Genomic DNA, 20,323 nt, shown 5'->3' with positions numbered 1-20,323 from the left:
TTTTAACCAGGGGAGAAACATATAAGCAGTCAGTGGCACAGAAAAATGCAATGTCTCAAAATAAATTGGAGGTTTATTAAAGGTGGAGTAGAATTCTGCAGATTAACTTCCCAGCCAAAATCACTTTTAAGATTCGCTTTCATTTCGGAGATTTTTCCCACCTTTGCAAAAAGGCAAGTCACATTTTGAACTGTTCGCAAAAGGAATTAATTCTACTTTATGAATACTTTTGACCAGATCGCACCAACAAGGCTTCAGCAAGTCTGCCTCTTCTTGGGAGGAAAAAAAAGGTAATTTGAAAGTGATTATCCAGAGGGAATGATGGGAGCACACAGGGTGCTCCTCACAATAGCCAGCTTCTCTACCAAGTTTGGCAGCCAGAAACCCTCCCTCCCTGCCGGTCCGTTTACAGCCAATTGTCCAGTGGTGCCTGATCATTTAAGACATCTGCTCTTAAGACATGAGATGAACTGGCCATGATAAGACGGCAGGAAAATCACGCGGAATGTGCCCCGGTTTGGCTGCGCAAGAAAACGGAGCTAGGTTTTCCTGACATGGCAAATTTCTCTTGAAATTTCCAAAATTAGGACGACATTCCGGCCTCCGTGGAGAACACGAGGCAAGTGGAAATTCAGGGTTGTGCACCGGTAAACAAAACAGCAAAGCAATTCTGTGCTGGGGGTGGGTGGGGGGGCTGTTCAGCATCTAACTCTGAGGAGGATCCAGGAAACAGACGTCCTAGGTGGCTTGTTTGAAAGAGACTCGTGGGTCTGCAGCCCAGGTCTATGCTTTGCTTGCTGGAAGAAATGCTCGCCTTCAGGGACGTGGCCATCCCAACCCTTCTCTCTTTCCCCTTGAAATCAGAAGGCACCAGTTCTACGTAAAGTGTCGGCCTCCCAAAACTGGGGATTTACAGTATGGCTTTTAAATTCCAGGGTCTGTTTATATGGGGGGAACAGGAAACTACCTAATAGTGCCTTGCAAGCACCCCCTCGAAAGCCAGGACCACCTTCCCCCCCCCCGACCCCACTCCCAAATTCAGTTGGGACTTTGTGGCCACAACAGCAAACAAAAGATCATTTACAAGAACGTGGCGACAGTGAAGTTCTCCAGAAGTCCAGAGTTACAGTAAGAAGATCGGAAAGGAATCTTTCTTATGACGATACTATTGTGCTTCAACTGTTCAAACTCTCCCTTTGTGAGAGTCACCGACCTTGTGATATTGCAGGGGAGAAGGAACCAAGTTCGAGGCGTGCGCCAAGAGATCTGAGCCACCGTTTTCTTGATTGGGGCTCTTGGTCATTGCACCGTCCCATCTGTTAGGTAGCACCAAAGGCCACAGTCTTGGGAAAAACGCATTTTGTTTGGGTCAGGCGTGGCATACAAAAAAGAAACGGGATCACCAGTCCCTCTGAAACCACTTTCGCAGAAAACAATCCCGCCGGGATTTCTCCTGCCACAGCTTCAGCGCTGCCATTAGCCAAGAGGGGCAATGCCAGTTTGTCTCCCTGTCCTCTGCTGGGCCGGGATTTAAAGCAGCTGTTCTAGCCGCAAGAGCATCGTCACCAGGCGGCAGCAGCAGCAGCAGCAAGCACGAAGGGCACAGGGAGGTCCCCAAATACAAAAAATCAGTCCCACCGAAACGGGGGAAGATTGTCCCGAGAATCTTCTCTCTGCCCCCACTTTAAAGTGCTGAGATTGAGCAACTGGGAAGAGGGAGGGAGGGCCATGAAAGCTAGAAGGAATGGGCGAAAAGACAGAGAAAGGAAGGACTGGGATGAAAGGGCAGCCCCTGCCCAGGCCAGAGATGGCCTCGTATCCTGCAGGTTGCTCTTGTCCTGACTCGGAGACAGGCAAAAAGACCACAACCAAGTGGAAAGCCGAAGCAAACGAGACTTTGTTCCACGTTTCGGTGTGTAAATATATCAGAGTTTGCACCTTTAGTGAGCAGCTTCCCCTGTGGCTGGTAGTTAAAAGCCAGAGAGCGAAGGTTGGTTAGTTGCTTGGTTTTTAAGCCCAACTTTCCAGGGGGAACTTTTCAAAGCACGAGAGGCGTGGCAGAAATCCTAGCGGGCAGAATCCGCTCTGGGGATAAAGCCTCTGTGACCCGCTGCTTCCTTGCCCTCCAGCCACCCCACCCCACCCCACATGCTTGCAAAGTAAAGGTCAACCGTCCTCTGGGGCCTCCCACCTGGAAGAGAAACCCATGCAGGAAGCAGTTTTCGGAAGGATACCTGAGCCAAAACATTATTCATGTTATACACATATAAATTCCTACATAGATAACCTTCTGGGCTTTTTTTTTTCATAATGTAAATTTTCACATTTTTTCTCCCTGCATTGCTGCAGATAAGTTAAGAAAATATATATATACGTATATATTTACCACCCCATCCAGCTTCTCCCCAGTTCGCAACAGGGCACAAATTCCTCCCGATTACTCCCAAGTGCCCTTCGGGATCAGGAACACTGTTTTCGAGGGGAGGGCTCTCACCCCTTCCCCACCCCCCACCTGCAGCTGTGGAATGATCCTGGGAACTCACAGCCCCAGGGACGTTGGGATGGATACCTGGGAACAAGGCCACCCTTTCCTCCTGACTGGCCTCTCCTACCGAGAGGTGGGTCGGAGACAACGGAAGAATGCTGGGCCCTCCACGGGGGTCCCCTCCTTGCTAGTTTTGAGGCACTCCCTGGGTCGAAGCGAGCCTTGCGCTCCCCGCTTTTGCCAAGCGGGATCTGGCATGGCAGGGGCCCGCTTGCCCGTTCCTTGCTTGGGTGCCCCTTTTTGGAGAGGGGGCTGTGATTCCGGAGACCCACCTTCCCTCACATACAATTCCTCCAGGAATGTCGCTACACACCTCCCTTCAGGTCCCCGGAATCGAGACGGGATCGAACCTGGGAACGGCAGACACCCGGCTTCGGTTTATGCCGATGGCCAGATGGGGAGCGGGTGGGCCTCCGTGTTGAAGACGTACTGGTCCAAGTTGATCAAGTTCACGTCATCCGAAAAGAGCAAGAAAAAGTACTTGAGGGTTTCACCCAGGAAAAAGCTCTCCATTTTGTCTCTCGGCTCTGGATTGCTGGGGTTCTGGACATTGTCGATGGACGTGTAGCCACCGGTCGGGACCTGGTTGGGAGAACCCAAATGTGAAATTTGAAGGCCATCAAGGTCCACCATCTTGGCTTGTTTCGGGCGCTGTTCATTCAAAGCCTGCCTTCTCCCAGCCAATTCTCCCCGGTTGTACTTCTTGCTAACTAGGTTTGGTGGAGGGGTGAGGGGTTTCCTCCTTTCCTTGCTCTCTCTGATGGGACCCTGATGCTGAAGCAGATGGCCCGGGTTGGCCCAAGCTCAGGCTTACCCGGGTGTATTGATTGAAACTCTGCAAGATCTCCCAGCCCCAATCCTGGTACTTCTTATCGCCGGTGAACCGATAAAGGTAGAAGAAGCTCTCCACCGTCTCAGGTCGCAGCAGGTTGTGCCTATCGGCGGTCTGGGGAAAGGAGAGCAGAAGGGAAGCTGAAGGGCATTTCTACCCTGGGGGTGACTTGGGTGCCCACCGCAGAGCGGGCTCTGAATTGCGAGGCTCGTCCTCTGCTTGGCGCACTGGAGACCCAGGGCAGGATCAGCCCTGCTAAACTCCTCACCTTGATTTCCACGTCCTTCCGGTCCTTTTGTGGGTGCGTGTTGAAGTGGACGATTTCGGGGCTCAGTCCGGTCTCTACTTGCACGTACATCTGGTAGCAGGTTTCTGCCAGCTCTGCCGCCAGGGTCAGGTGATCTGCAGGAAGCCCGTTGTGAGCGCCGAGGGCCAGGACTCCAGGCAAGAAGCAGACCAGGTGATCCTGCTCCAGAAACACAGATGGAGGAAAGCCGATGGGATACCGACTTTCTCTGCCAAAGTCCCTCTCCTCTGCTGAAGCTGAGCTCTGGGCTCCCTGCACGCCACGCTTGGCTGGTTGCATGGCCAGCTGCCTTCCTACTACAGCTCTGAGAAGGGGTTTCTTATTCAAAAGAGAGGAACTGATGTGACAGCGAAAGTGAAGAAGGAAGGGGGAAGATCTGCGCAGGCAGTTATGAGCCCTTGAGAAATGCAGGTGCTGGCAATACAGTGGGTTTCACGGGGCCAGATTCTGAAAGGCCCAGCAGAAGGGCTGAAAATGCAGCGCTCGGAGCCTGAAATTTGACTCATTAAGCAAATCCATCCGCTGCCGTTCAGAAACTGGGAGAGGAAACATGCCTAAGTGCTCAGCAACACTCTTGGTAAACAAGGAGGGTATCTGGTTGCTGAAGAGGAAGCATGAGCCTCTGCCATATTCCACCCGCACATCGCAAGAACACTTGTTAAGAGCAGAATTGTGGGAAAAAGGATGCCCCTCTGCCCCCCCACCCATTCCCTAAAAGAAGGCTCACCATCTTTGCACTGAAACGACCGTGAGCGAGTTCCCCAACAAAGCTCAGCCTTTTGGGATAGGATTTCCGGAGCAGGTGCATCTTCACGCCCTCAATAGCCTTCACGTAGTCTTCCAGAAGTCTGTTGGGGGGGGGGAGGGGGAGATGCCATCATTAGTGGCTGGGATGCTTCCATCAAGGCCATGGTGCATCATTAGGGCCGATCAGGAACGCCAATTGTCAAGGGCTAACCCTCCTGTATAAAGCTTGCAGGAAAAGCCCTAGAATTCTCCACAGAAAATCCTGCCAGGCTTCTTATAAAGGAAGGAAGGGAAATTTAAAAGGAATTACTCGTTCTCTTTCTTCCCTCCCTGGATCCATTGCTTGAGCAAATACTCGTAGTAACTGTCAGCTCGAGCCCCCAGGGTGTAGACCCCGAGATGGGTGAACTGCCCGCTGTTGGTGTTGATGAACATGGGCACCAGGCCGTCGTTCTTGCCAGAGAGGGAGTGGACGTGTCTCATCACCCTGTCCACAGCGTTCTAGGAGGCAAAGGAACAAACAGTGGAGCTTTGGTACCCTGTTTTCCACTGGAACCAGAACCAGGAACAGCAGCACACAAACGGGGTTCTGAAATATGCGTAGCAGCCAGAATTCTGAGGGAATGGCCCCGCTTCCATCCAGCCTCAACCTGGGTGTGGGTGTGGGTCTCTCTATGCCCTGTGGGAACTACACCCCAAGAAGAAATGCAGGAAGCCTTTACTAGTCTATCAGGAGACACGCTTCCTCCAGGCTTCCTTCTCTTTCCCATCTACTGCAACTAAATAGCAGAGAGAGAGAGATTGACTGTCCCAAATTCGGTATCATAACCGACTGTCCCAAAAGCTGAGGAAGTCTCCACTTCTTGATTAGGTAGTTTCTTCCCCTCTGCGCGCCCCCTCCTCCCCCCAGCATATCCATTAAGAGGAGGGAGCCCAGCCAATCCACTCCCCTCCCTCCCCCCCAGTACCTTAAATTTCTCTTCACCGGTCAGGCGCGAGAGCTCCCTGAATTCCAACTGGATGCTGGTCACTTCGGCCACAGTGCTATCAGAGGTCCAGCGTGGGGGGTGGGCTGTGCCCTTCCCAATGTTGACGTCCGAAAAGGGGATCTTGGAAGGGGTGTTAAAGGCCGGCATGAGCCTGCTCCCGATATCTTTCTGAACAAGGGAGAAATTGCAGAGTAGGAGGGAGGGAGAGAAAGGAAGGAAGGAAGCAACCGATTGACCGTTTTCAGATGCTGGGTGGAGAGGAAAGACCGATTCAGAGGTCTTCCTGATCATTCTGAGGAGGGGAGGGGCCCTCCAGGGGTCTTCAGAGGCAAGCAAGATACTTACTGCTTTTTCCAGGAAGAGGCTGTCCCCAGACAAGTGGTAAGTGCTCAGCAGGCCCCCCAGGATACGAATGGCGCTCTCAAAGAGATTGACATCCACGTCTTTCTTGAAGTCCAGCTCCTTGGCCACCCACTCTCGGGCTTCTTTGAACTCTGCATTAGGGAAAGGAAGCCCAGAAGTTTGAGCCAACTTCTCCCATGCAGGAAAGGAAAAGCTTGCCCAAGTTGACCAGACCCTGTCTACTCTGGGAGAGAAGCCCCAGGCCCTGTCCAGGCTCAGTTGCTCTGGCTGAGAGATTATTCCTGAGTTTGAGATGCTCCTCCTTTATCTGCTCTATGTTGGGCTCTCTCTCCTCAGAGACAGCCGCCTCAACTTACAAGGGTGATTTTTTGTGGGTGGACGAAGGCCGAGACAAAAGAAGGGAGCCCGCTCTGCCTGCAACCTCCTCTAGATTCCCCTGGTGGTAGGAGGAAGGCCAAGCAAACGATAGGCAAAGCACAGACCTGCCTTTAAGCCCAAGATCCACATGGTGTCCAGCGCGTCGATGAGTGTCAGTCCGAGGCCAAACCATTCGTTGAAGGACTTGGAGATGGGCTTCAGCTCGTCGTGGCCCCAGGCAAACTCCTTGTAACCTTTCCAGGCGTGGCGGAAGGCTTCGATCACCGCCAGCTGGCGCTTATTGAGGGCCACTGAAACAGGAAGGAAGAGGCATCGGGAGCTGCCCCTGAGGGAAAACGCAGAGCCACCCCCTGTCTCCGTCACAGGAGAAGGTCCTGCGGAAGGAAGGGTGGGCTGCCACATCAGCAAAGCCCCCCTGGGCAGCCATCTGGGTTAAAACTGAGCCCTGCCCACTACCTGGCTCTTTCTGGTCTTCGGATGCCACGGCAGAAGGCCTGCCTGGATGGTTTATTTTCTTGGAAGGTGGCTCAGGGCTCGGGTTGGGCTCAATCACGGCTCCTCTCCAACTGCAGAAAGAGGATTATTGCTTTCTCTGCTCCGTGGGCCTTCACTACGCTACAACCGATGACACAAAGACACCCCCAGTCGTAGGAGAGCATTCTCCAGCACTTTCCCTGCCAATCGGGACAACTGGGCAGTCCTTCTCTGTTAGCGGTGACACGTCCACCTGCTAGTCAAGCATCCCATCTTTCCTACATGACTAAAACATGCAACAGGGCCAGAGTCCAAAACTGTCCTAGGCTAAACTGAGAGAGTTTACCTAACCTACCTAAGCGACTCACCTAACGACGGGCTTATCCAGGTTATGCACCTGACCTGCCTGGCCAGGATTTCCCTCCGCTCTGATGGCTTCTTCCTGGGACTTGGCCTCCGTCTCCCTCCAAGGTGGCCGGATCTGCAGATTCGGAGGGCCTCGCCGGGCAGGAATCTGTTTCGGAGGTTTCTGGAAAACCAACAAAGGAATCGGTTCATGGGCAGGAGTGGAGAAATCACAGCTGAAAGTCTAAATGCTTCAAGGAAAGCAGGGAAAAAGGAGACCCTCCAGTTGTGTTAAGACTACTATGCTGGCCTATGGCGGGTGAGTCGGTCCAGTCAGCAAAGGCTAGTCGGGGGATCAGTCCGGTTAGAAAAATTCCTTCCAGATAGAAAAGTTCAAAGGCCAGATTGACAAACAATGATGGCCACATGCAGCTGAGCTGCCTAACAGCTGCTAACCCTCCCCTTGGCTTACAATAAGATAATAGGGGGGTGGGGGGTGGGAGATAGGAAGGGGGAATTACTTGAGGTGAAAAGTCCCTGAGGCTGGCATCGGCTTTCTGGGGTATCGGGAGAATGGCCTGATTTGCTGGATTCAATCCAGGGATCTCCAGGTCAGCCTTCTGCTCCTCCAAAGATCTGCTGGTTGCACCTGCATGAAGAAATTAATTGCAATGAACCTGATGCAACGGAGTGAAATCAGCCGCTGAGACTAGTGCTGACGCGTAAGGTTGGTTTCAAGAAAGAAAGGAACACTAAGTCATTTTCTTCTGCGAGATCTTCTTGTTCCCACACAATAAAAAAACAAAACCCACAACTAAAGCAATGCTTGCAAGTTTGGGAGCACAATAGCTCGAAAAATTTTAATTTCTAAAAATAATTCATCACAGTAAAACCACGAAGCAGAATAACCTTTTATTTGAAAATAAACCCCAAGTTCCTCCAGAAACATGCAGTGCTTCTGAGCTGAAAGGTACAGGATTGTGGTTTTAGTCATTTGAAAAGCAACCGATTTCCATTACGCAACAGTAACTTATGGTAGAAAAACTAGCAGGAACGTACTTTTCCACGGGTCAGCCATATTTGCATACGTCCTGATTCCACAGACAACCAGAAAGGCAAAGAGGAAGAGGATGATGCTGCGCTGAAGGCGGGACAGCTGCTTCCATTTCTGAGGGGGAACATTACAAAAGACAAAAGGAACCTTCAGCCTGCAAACATGTTCGCAGGGAGGCTGACCCTAACCTCTCTGCATGAGTCCCCCCAAAACATCGTTGAATGCTGCCTACTCGCACCTCCTTGTTACCTTTCCATGCCAAGAATTACGGCAAGAGCAAGAGATCCTGCGGCTGAAATATTTATTTGATGCATTTGACTAATGGAGGCAGCACTTCACAGCAGAATCAAAAGAACAAAACACTTCTGACTTGGTGATTGACAGCAGACAACAAAGCACCCTCTCCAAGCCCAGAATCAACCCACGGGTCTCCTCCACAAAATGCCTCAGGAAAGCAGCCTCTGCTTCTCTCGTGCCCCTTTGCGAATACCCTGATGTGACCCCAATCCTCCTCTCAGCGCCCTGCCTTAAATGAGAAAGAAATTCCTACGTACAATGCAATTCATGGGGTCTGGAACAAGGCTCCACTCTGCTTCTTCTGTATTCAGTGGGATGGCAGCTGCAGACACACACAAGCACTTCTCCGCTAAATGTCTCAAAGGAGAAACTCCTTGACAGACGAGCAACAGCTCGCGCCTACTTGCCACGCCCCTAAATGAGTCCTTTCTTTTCTCGAAATGATCCAGTAACGAGAAATGCACCTGCTGCCCGCCTCATCTACTGACTAAGCATTGGCGTTAGCTATTTTGGCAGGGAACGTTTCTCTGAAAAACAAATTCAAACTATCTAAATGGGAGGCAAAGCCTAAGCATTTCTATCCATGCTTGATGATGATGTGCTGCTTTCAGGATCAAAGGCAGCACAGAGTTTTAAAAATGGTATGTTATTGGGTAATCGCTGACACACCCAGAGGCACCAAACTGGATTTTATGGTATGTGAGATCCTGAATGATGGATTCTCAGTCCACCCACCCTGTCCTTTAGCCTTAAAGAGAAGGATGCAACTCCCGTGTTCAGATGCAATCTATCTCAACTTGTGTTAAAGTTATATTTTACGAGCTAAAAAATAAAGGGAGACTATTATAGATCTATTTCAAACTATTTAGCTCTCGTCAGCTGGCCATTGGCTAAATAGCTTGAAATAGATCTATACTACTCTCCCTTTATTTCTTTGTCAGTAAAATATAAATTTAACAGAAAAATAGTTTCTCGCGAAAGCGACTGCCTGCGAAGGCCTCTGGATTGGGGCTGGAAAGCGAAAGCAGTATGCGCTCCGTCCCATATTTGGGTAGACCAGGTTGACCTGATAAAAAACAATCTATCTCGAGGGTAGCAAGGTCTGGGGATCCTAAAGCTGCCAAACACCAGAAATATTTAACCAGGCGCCATGGGAATCACACTCTTTGATCTGCAACCAACAGGGGTCCTTCCAGACTGTATTGTCTACCCTCAAAACGACGCTACAGAGCACTGCACACCAGAACAACTGGACACAAGGACAGTTTTTTCCCATCACTCTGCTAAACAAATAATTCCCTCAACACTGTCAAACTATTCACTAAGTCTGCATTACTATTAATCTTCCCTTCTTTACTAGTATCTATCTCTGTCCACTTATGACTGCATGGCTGTACCTTGTTGCTGTATCCTTGCAATTTATATTGTTTCCTAGTATGATTCGATTGCTTAATCATGACTATCACTAAGGGTTGTACTTTATGATTCTCGACCAATGAATCTTGTCTTGTCATGTAGACGGAGAGCTTATGCACCAAAGACAAATCCCTTGTGTGTCCAATCCCACTTGGCCAATAAAGAATTTCTATCCTGTTCTGTATTTATGGTGGCTAATCCTGTTACAATCCATGGAGGAAAGGGGTTTACTCTGCTGGCCACTGACAAGGATCTGAGGTCACCCTCCAAAGCCAACCCTGCGAGAGGAACGAGGCTTTCTGGTCTGTTAAGCCTGGCTGGCTGGCCGCCTTTTCAGCACCGCCCCTCGGACAGCAAACCCCAAACGCCCACGTCAGCACCTCCCAGCCCGCAGGACCGCTCCAACAAGGGGCCGACAGGGCCGCCCCACCCAACGCTGCACCCCCAGCCCCAGCCCCAGCCCCAGCCCCAGCCAATCAGACCAGGAAGGGCTCGACCTCTTGGGTCTACCCCCCCCCCTCCGCCCATCCTGCAGCGGCCCCAGTTCAGTCCTCCCGCAATGACCCAGGCGCTGCAGTTCCTACCCCGCCGCCGGGGGGCGCGCGGCAAAGGCCGCTCCCGCCCGCTGCCTCTCCCCTAGAGGGCGCCGCGGAGCCCCTCTGCCCCATCCCGACTCTATGGCTCCTCTCACCCGCCAGCAGGAACGCCTCCGCCAGGCCTTGCTGTTGTTGTAGCCGCCGCCGCCGCCGCCCGCCGCCTGGAACTGGCCGCCGCTGAGCGTGACCGAGATGAAATCCCGCCGCGGGGGTGACAGGAGCGGCGACGGCGGCGGCGGCGAAGAGGAGGCGGCCGAGTACATGGCGGCGAACGGTTTTCCTTCAGGAGCCGCGGAGCTCCCCTCCGCCCGCCGCCATGTTTCTTCCTGTTGCTGTCCGCGGCACCGAGAGGGAGAGACTAGAGCGGCCGCGCTAAGACGCCGCGGAGTTCCCTCCTTTCTTGGAGAGGTTAAAAGTTGCCACAGCGCCCTCTAGCCTTCACTGGGAGACGCGCAGTCAATAACACGTCAGAACCGACTTTTGGCACACCACGTGACCCGACCCTCAACTCTAGGAAGTGGCTCCACGTGACTCCTTGAAGGCATCCCCTCCCTTCCTTCCCCAAATCTCATATTTTGTTTCTCGTGATCCAGCCTGATGCTGTATATCAGAGGTCTTCAAACTTGGCAGCTTTAAGACTCCCAGAATTCTCCCAGAGAAGACCCCTGCTTCATATTCTATGCTGCCCTCCTTCCTGGCCAATTCTTAAGACTTCTAAGGAGGATGAAGAGAAGCCGACAGGAGCATCAAAAGACATAATGTGGCATTAAAACCAGCGCCCCCTCCTTTGATCAAAACTCCACCGGAAACAAGGATCACACCTAATCAGGGTTGCTTTTAAAATTCATTTTAATATGAAGAAAAAGTCTCAGATATCCGGTCGTTTTTCCGACCTTCCTCCAGGAAGGCAAACATGCCTTGGTTCTGAAAGTGCTCTTTTTCAAAATTACTCTTTTTTTTTTTCTAAAAAGAATTGCTTTGGTTTTTTAAAAAAAATATTGACCTTTTTTCCAAAATGGAGCCCTCCAGCTTCAGCCAAAGCTCAGAGCTCAGCTTTGCTTTCATCAAGGAGAAACGGAGATGGAAGGTTTTGGCCCCGCATGTATTTTTCCAGCCCCTGCAAAAAAAGAGTTGGACGCACTGAATGTGGGGGGTTGTTTTAAGACACCTTAAAGAAAAACTCAAAGGGTGGAGATGGACTGTGTGATAAAATAGAATTAAAGTAGCAGTTAATGATGGTGGAAAAATTTTGTTTTGATTATCTTTGCTTTCTGCAACAATCACAAACCATCTTTTATTTCTAAAATCAGTCCTTTTCTATTTACTTTATACATACTGTGGGTTTTCCCCGTATCCACACATTTCTACCTCCGTTGTTCACATTATTTTTCATCAATTCTTTTATATATTTTTCAGGCTTTTTGCAGATAGAGGCCTAACCAGGCTGCTGTTTCACTTTAGGGCACCAATCACGTGCTCTTAAAAAATGTTTACAAACCAAGGGAAGGGTTCGTAAGTGCACCAGGCCTAATTCAATATTAGCATTCTTTACATGCATAGCAAAGTTTCTGCTGCTAAATTCTGGCTCTTTCCATGTTTTGCAAAGAAAAAAAAAAGCCCCAATGAGTATATGTTTACAAAGGATTCTGCTGCCCTTATTCCTGAGTCAGTGCAAAAACCTGCCCAAAGTTGTTCCTTTTATAAAGCGACAGATATTTAGCCCTTTTGGAGCTCAACGGAGAATAATAATTTTCTGACCTCTCCAAAGTAAGAGACTAGAGGTGAGATCTCGCACACAGCAGGCGGTTCCTCCTCTTGGGAGAAACTGGAGAAAGACAGGAAAAACATTTAAGGCTCTCCACAAACACACAAACGCAACATGCTGGAGGATAATAAAGATCCAAATGCATTGAAGTGTATTTCCTGGAATAACCAAATCTACTATCTGGGACTGGGATAATAACTCTAGATTCTAGATTTAAATAGTATGTAATGTATCCAATTCAACTGAATTGCCACTGAACATGGAGAGTTTTTATATTAATTGTTAACCATTCAAGTCTCCTTTTCGTGGGTGTCTGGTAAATAGTTACACTTGTTTTAATATCCCCAATTTAAATCGTAAAAATCAATATTGACTTAACTTTAAAACATTCCCGTCCTACTCATCAAAGGAACACTTTGCAGGTGGTTCACAAAGCCTCGATGGTTGACTCAGACACGCAGCCGATTCACACGACGTACTAAACCAAAACCCAACCATGGCTGCGAACCCAGGACTTTGCAGCAGGAAGCAAGGCTGCCCCTTCACCCCTGCCAAGCCTCGTGCCCAACCGGGCCGATCAAGCCAAGCAAACCCACCTCTCCTTTTGCGGGATCGGCTGCCCGTCCCCCGTCACGAATCTGCCCCCCGCCTTGAGGGCCCAGCGGTAATGCTGAGAGAGAATGGAACGTCGTGCCGTGGTCGGAGTGTCTCTGGTAGCCGTGTCTGCGTTCTTCAGCGGGGAGAACTCCTCTTCTCTCAGGACTTCAAAGGCGACAAAGTTTCTGTCAACCCAGGAACAAAGAGTTGGGTGCTTAAAATTGGCCAACAGATGGTTTAATTCTACAGTGTCGTTTTATTTGGCAATGCCAAGCTAGTTAAACATTTGAGGCGATACCCACATCACTTCATTCCTTTATATTATTATAGATCTTTGAGATACCCACAAAGATGGATGTTCTCGCCACCTGTTTGCCATGCAAAGTTCTGGCTCAGCTGCTCACGATGGCAGCACCCCTTTCAGCTCCCAACGCAGAACAGGTTTACCTGCCCCAAGAGCAGGTTTCCCCCCTGCACCTTAAGGTGACCCACTGATCTGTGCAGGACACCCCTGAAATAGGGAGGGGCCCCGGATCAGCCAGTGTGTGCAATGCTTCTACAGACTTTATGTTAATGCAGAAACTTGGAAGGCTGCACAGACCCCTCTCTGCCACCTCCCTGCCTTCTGTCCCACTTTGGAGGCCCCAGGCCCAAAGAAAAGGAGAGAGAGGCACCGGCCACTAACTTAGCAAACGGGAACACATCAAACACAAACTTCTCCAGCTTTATCCCGTTGGGCTCGAGTGGCTCGACCCGACGGCCTTCCTCGTCCACGTAAGGCACTTTCTTGATGGCCACGTGGGGCGTCAGCTGCGACTCGAATTGCCTGGAGAGGAGAGAACGGCATCTGTCAATGGGGGTTCCTCCTCTCCAGACATCTTCCTAAGCCCAGGACTGTCTTCAGGAAACCCGGCCCCAAAACGGCCCAGGACCATCCCCAGCCTCCCCACACCAATAAGCAACAGCCCCCCGTGAGAGCCCCCAATGTGCTCCCAGGCAGCCTGGAAAGTTTTTTCAACCCTGGAAGGGAAAAGAGATCTTCCCTGAAAACCGTTTCATAATTTTAATACTGGGAGGCCTTTTCTGTGGTTGGTTCAGACATGCTTAGTTTTTTTCGCCTTCTGAATAATACTCAGCTGACTGGCGGTTTGGCAGAGCAGTTAAACTACCTCCGACAGCCGTCAATTTCCAGATTAAAAGCAGGGAGCTCGTTCTCTCTCCCGTCCTGGATCCCATTAGGTTCTCCGTTGTCTTTGCTCCTGGCAAGCTCACCCTGCTCTTGGGCCCCCTCGGTGCTGCTTTGGGGGGGCGGAGGGGGGAAGTGGGGACTTACTCCGCTACCTCCCGAAGGAAGTCGAGGCTGAAGAAATGGTTGCAGATGTTTCCTGCCCGGTAGGCCAAGCGACCGTCAGGACTGCGTTTCTCGGCCGTTTCCGCAGGGATCTCGCTGTACTCCACCACCTGAAAGGCTCCGTCCACGCGACACACCAGCCCGACAGGCTCGGCGGGGTAGGCTTTCTCCACCACCTGCAAGGGCAGGATTAAGGGGTCGTTCATTCCGGGAGATGCTGGGCTTAAACCAGGCTGCACAACCCTTTCACCTTGGCACCACAATCGGCTCCTTTGGAGACGCAAAAGCCAATGAAGACGGGGTCCGCCATTTTGACCAGGATGTTGTCCACGCAGTAGACATGGACAAACTGGACGCCCCGTCGCTGCATGTCCTCCAGGATCTTGTGGTCCACCAGGGCGCGGTACAAGCCACCGTTGCCATCTGCAACACAGGAGGAAGCAACGGCTTTCTACCCCTCCAGTCACCGCAGACGTTCCCGCTTACCTTCAGGTCCCTTGTTCCAGAAGTGGCTTCGATATACGAAACTCCTATCAAAAACGAGTGCAGAGAAACTGCAGAGAAAGTCCCGGGAGGCCCACCCAGCGCCAGAAGAGAGCCGCACACCTGGCGCCATGGCGATCTTGCCCTTCTCCTCCAGGATCACCTTCCCATCGAAGGTCACCGCCGGCAGCATCCTTTGCTCAAACATGATCACGTTCGACTTGTCCAGGTGGAAATAATGATGATCCCGGAAGAATTTCTCCGTCGGCCCCAGCGTGAACTCACTGGTCATGATGTACCTGCAAGAGAAGCCAGATGCCTGGCGTTAGCGGATTTCCCACCCGATCCCTTTCGGCCACCGCTTAAGGGCCGCAGGACCCACCAAGGCACCAGGCACGGCGAGCCAAACTTCTGGCTTGCCAGCTGCTCCACTTTGCGGATCCTCTCGGCCTGGATCTGGTAGAGGGTCTTGTGGCTGGGCAGGCCCACGTCGAACATGCCCTTGGGGTAGGGCACCCCCAAACGCGTCCCTTGCCCGCCAGCGAGCAGCAGCGCCGCCACCTTGCCCTGGGAGATCTGGCGGAGGCCTGCAAGACAGAAGGTCCAGCTGGCAGCAGCCCACCTCTCTTGAGAGACCCCCCCCCCAAACTCAGCTCCCTTGCCAGGCAAGCACGGCGGTGGGCCCGGTGCCAGGCCAGGCGCCCCAAAAGGCCCCCCTGGCGGGCGCGCCCACCTTCCTCTTCCCACCGCTGCAGAGCCGCCGGGTCGCCGCTGCCGACGCCGCCCACCACCTCGGGCGGGAGGGGCTGTATGCGGCCCTCCAGCTTCCCGGGGCTGGGCCGTTGCTGGCGGGCGCAGGCTTGGGCCGCCCGGCGGCAATGCTCGGCCAGCTCCTCGGGCTCCAGCAGCGCCGGCCCCAGCTCGGCCCAGAAGCGCAGCAGGTGGGGCTGCCCGGCGCGCTCCAAGCGGCCCCGCAGCTCCTCTTCCATGGCCGGGCGCGGCGGGGAGGCCGGAGCGGGGGACGGAGCCACGACCCACCAGGCGCCCTTCCGCTCAGCCGCTGGGCTCAGCCGCCGGCCCCGCCCCGCCCCGTCCGCCCAGGCGGAGCCCCAGCCCCGGAGCCCCAGCCCCCCAGCCCCTGGCGCCAGGGCGGGGCGGGGGGCAAGCAGCGCCGCCCCGGAGCGGCCGAAGGAGGCGCCCTGCGCAGCATCTCCGGGCCGGGGGCGTCGGGGGGCTCCGGCCGCCACTTCGGGCTCCTCCGCTGCCGCAGCGAAATCAAACCAGTTCGCGGGGCGGCTCCGCCAATGGGCGGCGAGGGCTGGGGGCAGGCGGCCAATGAGCGCCGGGCCGCTGACGTCACGCCCCTTTGTCCGAGCCCCGATGGCGCCGGAGCGCAGCGCGGAGGGTCCGCCGCGGGCTTTCCTGCAGAGCCTCCGCCCGCTCTACGACATCCTGGACGAGCGGCGCCGGGGCTACGTGCACCTGCGGGAGATCGAGTCGCGCTGGCTGCAGCCGGGCGGGGAAGCGGGGCCGCTGCCGCCGGGGGTGCTGGAGGGGCTGCGCCGGGCGGCTCCGGCCAGCGGCTACCTCACCTTCGAGCGCTTCGTGCTGGGGCTCCGGCTGTCGCTCCTGGGCCCCGAGCAGCCCGCCGGAGGGAAAGCGGCGGCCCCAGCGCCCGGCCCCCCCGCCGACCCGCCCCTGACACGCGGCGGCGGCGCCCCTCGGAGCCTGGAGCGGAGCAGCCACGGCGGGCAGGCGGAGCAGCAGCTGCAGGGCAAGAGAGCCGGTGAGGGCCCTGGGCACAGTTCTTTCCTCCCCTAGTTCGGCGGTCACCAGAAAAATGATTTGCAGTTTTAATATTGCACTAAATACTATTTATCTGTTTTAAAAATTCGTCCAGGGGATTCAAAATTATGAATTTAGGTGACCCCTGGCCTAGTTCAGACCAAACAATCTAGGTTTAATTGCGGAGGGGGGGGTCCCTGGTGGGACATGAAGGGGAAAAACCTGATTCATGAGTGTTGGGGGGATCTGCACCTGGGAGAAAGAGCACCCGTCAGAGGGCAGATTGCAAAAGGAGTTGTAAATTGGGAGAAAAAAGGGGGAAAGGGGAAGAAAGGATCAAAATTGCTGCTTCCTTGTGAGTGGTGGGTTTACCAAGGACCCCTCCCCCTCCCCTTAAACTCCCCCCCTCCTCTTCCCCTCTGCAGCAGGAGAGGCCGGTGGGAGCCGGAAGCCGAGGGAGCAGCTGGAAAACGAGGGTCCCTGCAAGGAGCCCCGGAGGCAGCTGAGCCTTCGAGGGGAACGGCGGAGACACACTATCACCCACGGAGTGGACTACGAGATGGTATTCCCACTCCTGTGCCCCCCACCTCCGTCCCCACCTGGCAGAAGAACTGGCAAGGCAGAGGGATGTTCCCCCAGCTGGCCTGCTGGACTACAGCTTGGGTTGCCTCCCCGGTAGTGTACTGGGAGCAATGGGAACTGTAGTTTAAAGCAAATCCAGAGTGTGCCCAACCGGGGAGCGGCGCCTGCGCCCGTCATGCCCTCTTGTCTCGCAGTTGGAGGGTTATGGAGATGAAGGGCCTTGCCTGCTGACGCCCTTGCCCCCTCTGTGTCTCCCGGCAGCTGAAGCAGATGAAGGAGCTGGAGAAGGAGAAGGACTTCCTGCTGCAGGGGCTGGAGCTGGTCGAAGAGGTGCGGAGCTGGTACCACCAGCAGCTCCATCGCCTGCAAGGGCACCAGAAGCAGCTGGCACAAAGCAAAGGTCGCCAGGTGAGAGCAAGAGGCAGGTTTGAGGATGCTGGAACCATCACCCAGAAGGGGAGGGCTGGCCAGCCTGCTCAGAGGGCACCAATGGTGACCCAACCACAGACCCCCCCCTCCCCTTTTTTCTCAACAGGAAGACGAAAGCCTGGCGCAGCTCAACCATCTCTTCCCCCAAGTACAGAAGCTGAACCGGTGCCTCTGGCAGCTGCTCTCCCTCTCGGCCAAAGTGAGGATCCTGGTGGTGCAGTGGGGAATTGGGATGGGGGACGGGGGTGGGGGTGGGATGGAGAAATCGTACAAATAAAATAAATAAACTTTGCTGGCGTTTGCCTGGGGCAAGGCCCTGCTGCCCATGTGGACTAGAAACCTGTTATGTGCTTTTCGCTTAAACCCCCTTTCTCTCCAGCCTGGGAGCTCAAGCCCCACTGCCTCGCACAGCCCGCCTGCCACTCTGCTGGGCCCCTCCCCATCTGTAGGGCCACAACAGACCATCAACATGCTTAAAGAACAGAACAGGCTCCTCACCAAGGTCAGCGGGAAGCAGAACCCCCCCCACTTTTGCCGGTGGTTGTGTGGGTGGGAAGGAGGCCCCAACCGATACTTTGCTAACACCGCTTTGCCCTCCACCCCCACCCCAGGAGGTGACGGACAAAGGCCACCGGATCACCCAGCTGGAGCAGGAGAAGTCGGCCCTCATCAAGCAGCTCTTTGGAGCCCGGGCAGAAAGTACCAAGGACAGCAACCAGCTGGATTCCACCTTCATTTAGCCTCTGGACACCAATTGCCTCTTTCTGGGGCATCCCCCCCCCCAGAGACTGGACATCTCCCATGGGGGGAGGTGAGGGGGGCTGCAGAAGAACCGGGGCCCTATCCACCCGCTCTCTTTGCAAGCCAGCCCTTCCACACCCCACGGCCAGCAGGAGGCGTCGCAGCCCCATCTCTGGGAAAGGATATTCTCAATGGGCGTTTTACAGGGTCAGGAGTGGGGCTGAGACTCCCACTATCCTGCCCCAAGGAAGCCCCCTCCCTGACTGCAACACTCCTGGACGGCCCCGTCAGACCCCCAGGGGTCCCGATTCTCACCTCTTAGAATGAACACGGACTCTCTTTTGCGCCTGGGTCTTTGGCTGAATTGGGCATTTTTTAATTTTATTTTTATGGCTGATATTTCCATGCTGCTCTACTCCAAACTCTGCCCGTGGAAGGGCATATATGTGGGTGCACTTCCTCTGTGTAACAGAAAAGCTTCAGAATCTGCTTGGTTTCCTTCGCGCTGGGAGAGAAGCCCCCCCACCCCCACCCCACAGGCGTGTTCAGCTGACAGGCTGCTTAGAACTAGCTGTTTTTCATTATAAGAGGAAGCTGCCAAAGGACTCTCTGACTTTCCCTCCAGTTGCTACAGAGGTCTCTTATGTTTACAAATAAACACTGTGTGTAGTTTTCTTTTTCTGCGTAGCATTTTCGAGGATGTTTTTTTTTTAAATACAGTACATGTGTTCGTTTTCTCATTGTGCAAGATCCAAATAAAAAAAGCTAAACCTTATTTTGCTGTTGCTTTTATATTAGTGCCTGGCATAGATCGAAGGGGTCCGGAGGGGCTTTAGCCTGAAATCAGATGCCCAAAAAAAATTGGGGTGTGTGGCTGAGTCTGTTTAAGAGATGCTGATAAAGTTAAAATAAAAAAATTCTAGCCGCAGGAGAGATTTTTCCTTGAGAAGGAAGCAAGGACCAAGTTAAGGATCTGTGTTTAATCAACTGGATTGCTTACTTTCAAAAATGAGTTTTTCAGGGAATGAAGAGGGCTGTTCTGCCAGAGAGTAATCTTTTTAAGGTTATGGATCGAGGCGTCAGGATTGTTGCACTGAACTTTGGGGAAGAGAGGGGAGGCGTGGGATAAACCTAGAAGGCTCCCCATCAGCTGCTCATTCCTGGAAAAACAATTCCTATTTTTGTGGAGGTTTTTTGTATTTTCAATGCAAGGCAGGGTCCTCCTGAGGAAAAGTAGAGCGGAAGAGGCCCAGTTCGGGCGAGAGACCCAGATCTTCAACTCCCCCCGACCTCAGGGCTTCTCCCCACAGGGAGCATCAAGGCGGGAGGGTCACGTGTCCCAGGCAGCAGTCCAGAAACAACCCTGGACAGCTTGCTCTGGCTCCAGAAACCAGATCTCTTTGTCCTCCCAGAACTGCTGGGCGGGGTGGGGGAGAAGAGGGGGGGTGATTCAATGCCCACAGTCCTGCCCCACCCACATGCGCTTATGGCTTAACCTATGTTGCAAGACTTGGCCAGGAATGGGTCTATTTTCAATGTCCTTTTGTTTCTGCCGTTTTCCAACACGTTCCTCTGTTTATCATCAGCCAGCCAGAATGCAGGGGGAACAACCGGGCTCCCACCTGGTTTGTGGCCCCTTTATTAATTCCATAGCAACCTGGGAGCCCCCCACCCCCACCCCTGAAACATGGCCCAGGCTCTAGCCCAGATGTGCTATGAAGGCCCTCTTGTATCGCGCTAAGCCACAAACCCACGCATGAAGCCAAGAGCAAAGTCGGAACATCTGGGATGACATTCTAGTTAAGAGTAATCTCTTTCCCAGACAAACCCCAAGATCACCAAGGAAGAGTGAACGGCTGAAGAGCCCTCGCTCACCATCTGCCTCAACCTGCAGCATCCTTTGGCGTTTTACCCTCTGAACTGAAGGAAGCCTGGAATGGTGGATTGTACCGATAAAGGAGAATATGTGTAGCTCAGGGTCGAAATGAGTTTGGTGGTTTTCTCGCAGAAGTTTCATGACCCACTGATGATGTTACCTAGTTTGGGTAACTAAACCTCTGCGAGAAAACCACGGAGCTCAGAGAGCACCAAAGATCCTCCGTTGACTCTACGTTTCACACTTGCTAGCAGGAGGCTAAGAGAACAGAACGCCCCTGTTCCAAAGCTGCAGAACTGTTGCTCTTTTTACCAGCCCCCAAGGCTGAGAGGTCAGGGCAGCCTTTCAAGCGAAGGAGCCCCTTTTATGGC

The 20,323-nt window shown here is 53.3% G+C and overlaps 4 protein-coding genes across 8 annotated transcripts in view; 1 reads left to right on the top strand and 3 right to left on the bottom strand.

Annotated features, from left to right (window-relative positions):
* LOC139325771 (dual specificity testis-specific protein kinase 1-like) overlaps positions 1–2,935 on the bottom strand; it is a 36,546-nt gene extending 33,611 nt beyond the window's left edge. For both annotated transcript variants that reach the window (XM_070955762.1, XM_070955761.1), the window contains exon 1: positions 2,859–2,935. The gene's annotated coding sequence lies outside the window, so the exon portion shown is untranslated. The remainder of the gene's footprint in view (positions 1–2,858) is intronic.
* Positions 47–10,645, bottom strand: MAN1B1 (mannosidase alpha class 1B member 1). 3 transcript variants are annotated; one of them, XM_070955757.1, is made up of 14 exons: positions 10,439–10,645; positions 8,040–8,148; positions 7,502–7,629; positions 7,004–7,164; positions 6,618–6,727; positions 6,266–6,451; positions 5,766–5,914; positions 5,400–5,588; positions 4,742–4,932; positions 4,412–4,532; positions 3,646–3,843; positions 3,360–3,491; positions 2,896–3,127; positions 47–1,343 (listed from the first exon to the last, which is right to left on the bottom strand). In XM_070955757.1, the coding sequence occupies exons 1-13, from the start codon at positions 10,604–10,606 to the stop codon at positions 2,924–2,926; spliced, it is 2,046 nt and encodes a 681-aa protein (XP_070811858.1). In that variant the 5' UTR covers positions 10,607–10,645; the 3' UTR covers positions 47–1,343; positions 2,896–2,923. The 3 variants fall into 3 exon arrangements, with proteins under 3 accessions (XP_070811858.1, XP_070811857.1, XP_070811859.1); XM_070955756.1 differs by having other exon boundaries at positions 47–3,127; XM_070955758.1 differs by lacking the exon at positions 10,439–10,645 and adding an exon at positions 8,589–8,604 and having other exon boundaries at positions 47–3,127.
* Positions 10,646–11,246: 601 nt separating this feature from the next.
* Positions 11,247–15,562, bottom strand: UAP1L1 (UDP-N-acetylglucosamine pyrophosphorylase 1 like 1). 2 transcript variants are annotated; one of them, XM_070955572.1, is made up of 9 exons: positions 15,273–15,562; positions 14,922–15,126; positions 14,663–14,838; positions 14,307–14,479; positions 14,039–14,232; positions 13,391–13,531; positions 12,705–12,890; positions 12,102–12,168; positions 11,247–11,460 (listed from the first exon to the last, which is right to left on the bottom strand). In XM_070955572.1, exons 1-9 carry the CDS (start codon positions 15,526–15,528, stop codon positions 11,386–11,388), a joined length of 1,473 nt encoding a protein of 490 aa, XP_070811673.1. In that variant the 5' UTR covers positions 15,529–15,562; the 3' UTR covers positions 11,247–11,385. The 2 variants fall into 2 exon arrangements, with proteins under 2 accessions (XP_070811673.1, XP_070811674.1); XM_070955573.1 differs by having other exon boundaries at positions 13,421–13,531.
* A 357-nt stretch (positions 15,563–15,919) lies between these two features.
* On the top strand, positions 15,920–18,247 carry SAPCD2 (suppressor APC domain containing 2). The gene is made up of 6 exons (XM_070955790.1): positions 15,920–16,325; positions 16,750–16,886; positions 17,168–17,314; positions 17,442–17,534; positions 17,715–17,837; positions 17,947–18,247. Exons 1-6 carry the CDS (start codon positions 15,920–15,922, stop codon positions 18,073–18,075), a joined length of 1,035 nt encoding a protein of 344 aa, XP_070811891.1. The 3' UTR covers positions 18,076–18,247.
* Positions 18,248–20,323: the final 2,076 nt, after the last annotated feature.

Source organism: Pituophis catenifer, unplaced genomic scaffold (assembly GCF_029215685.1).
Source record: "Pituophis catenifer annectens isolate HBS135680 unplaced genomic scaffold, rPitCat1.0.hap2 SCAF_17, whole genome shotgun sequence".
NCBI lineage: Eukaryota > Metazoa > Chordata > Lepidosauria > Squamata > Colubridae > Pituophis > Pituophis catenifer.
The sequence above is the reverse complement of the archived record's forward strand: the minus strand, read 5'-3'. Positions and strand labels throughout refer to the sequence as shown.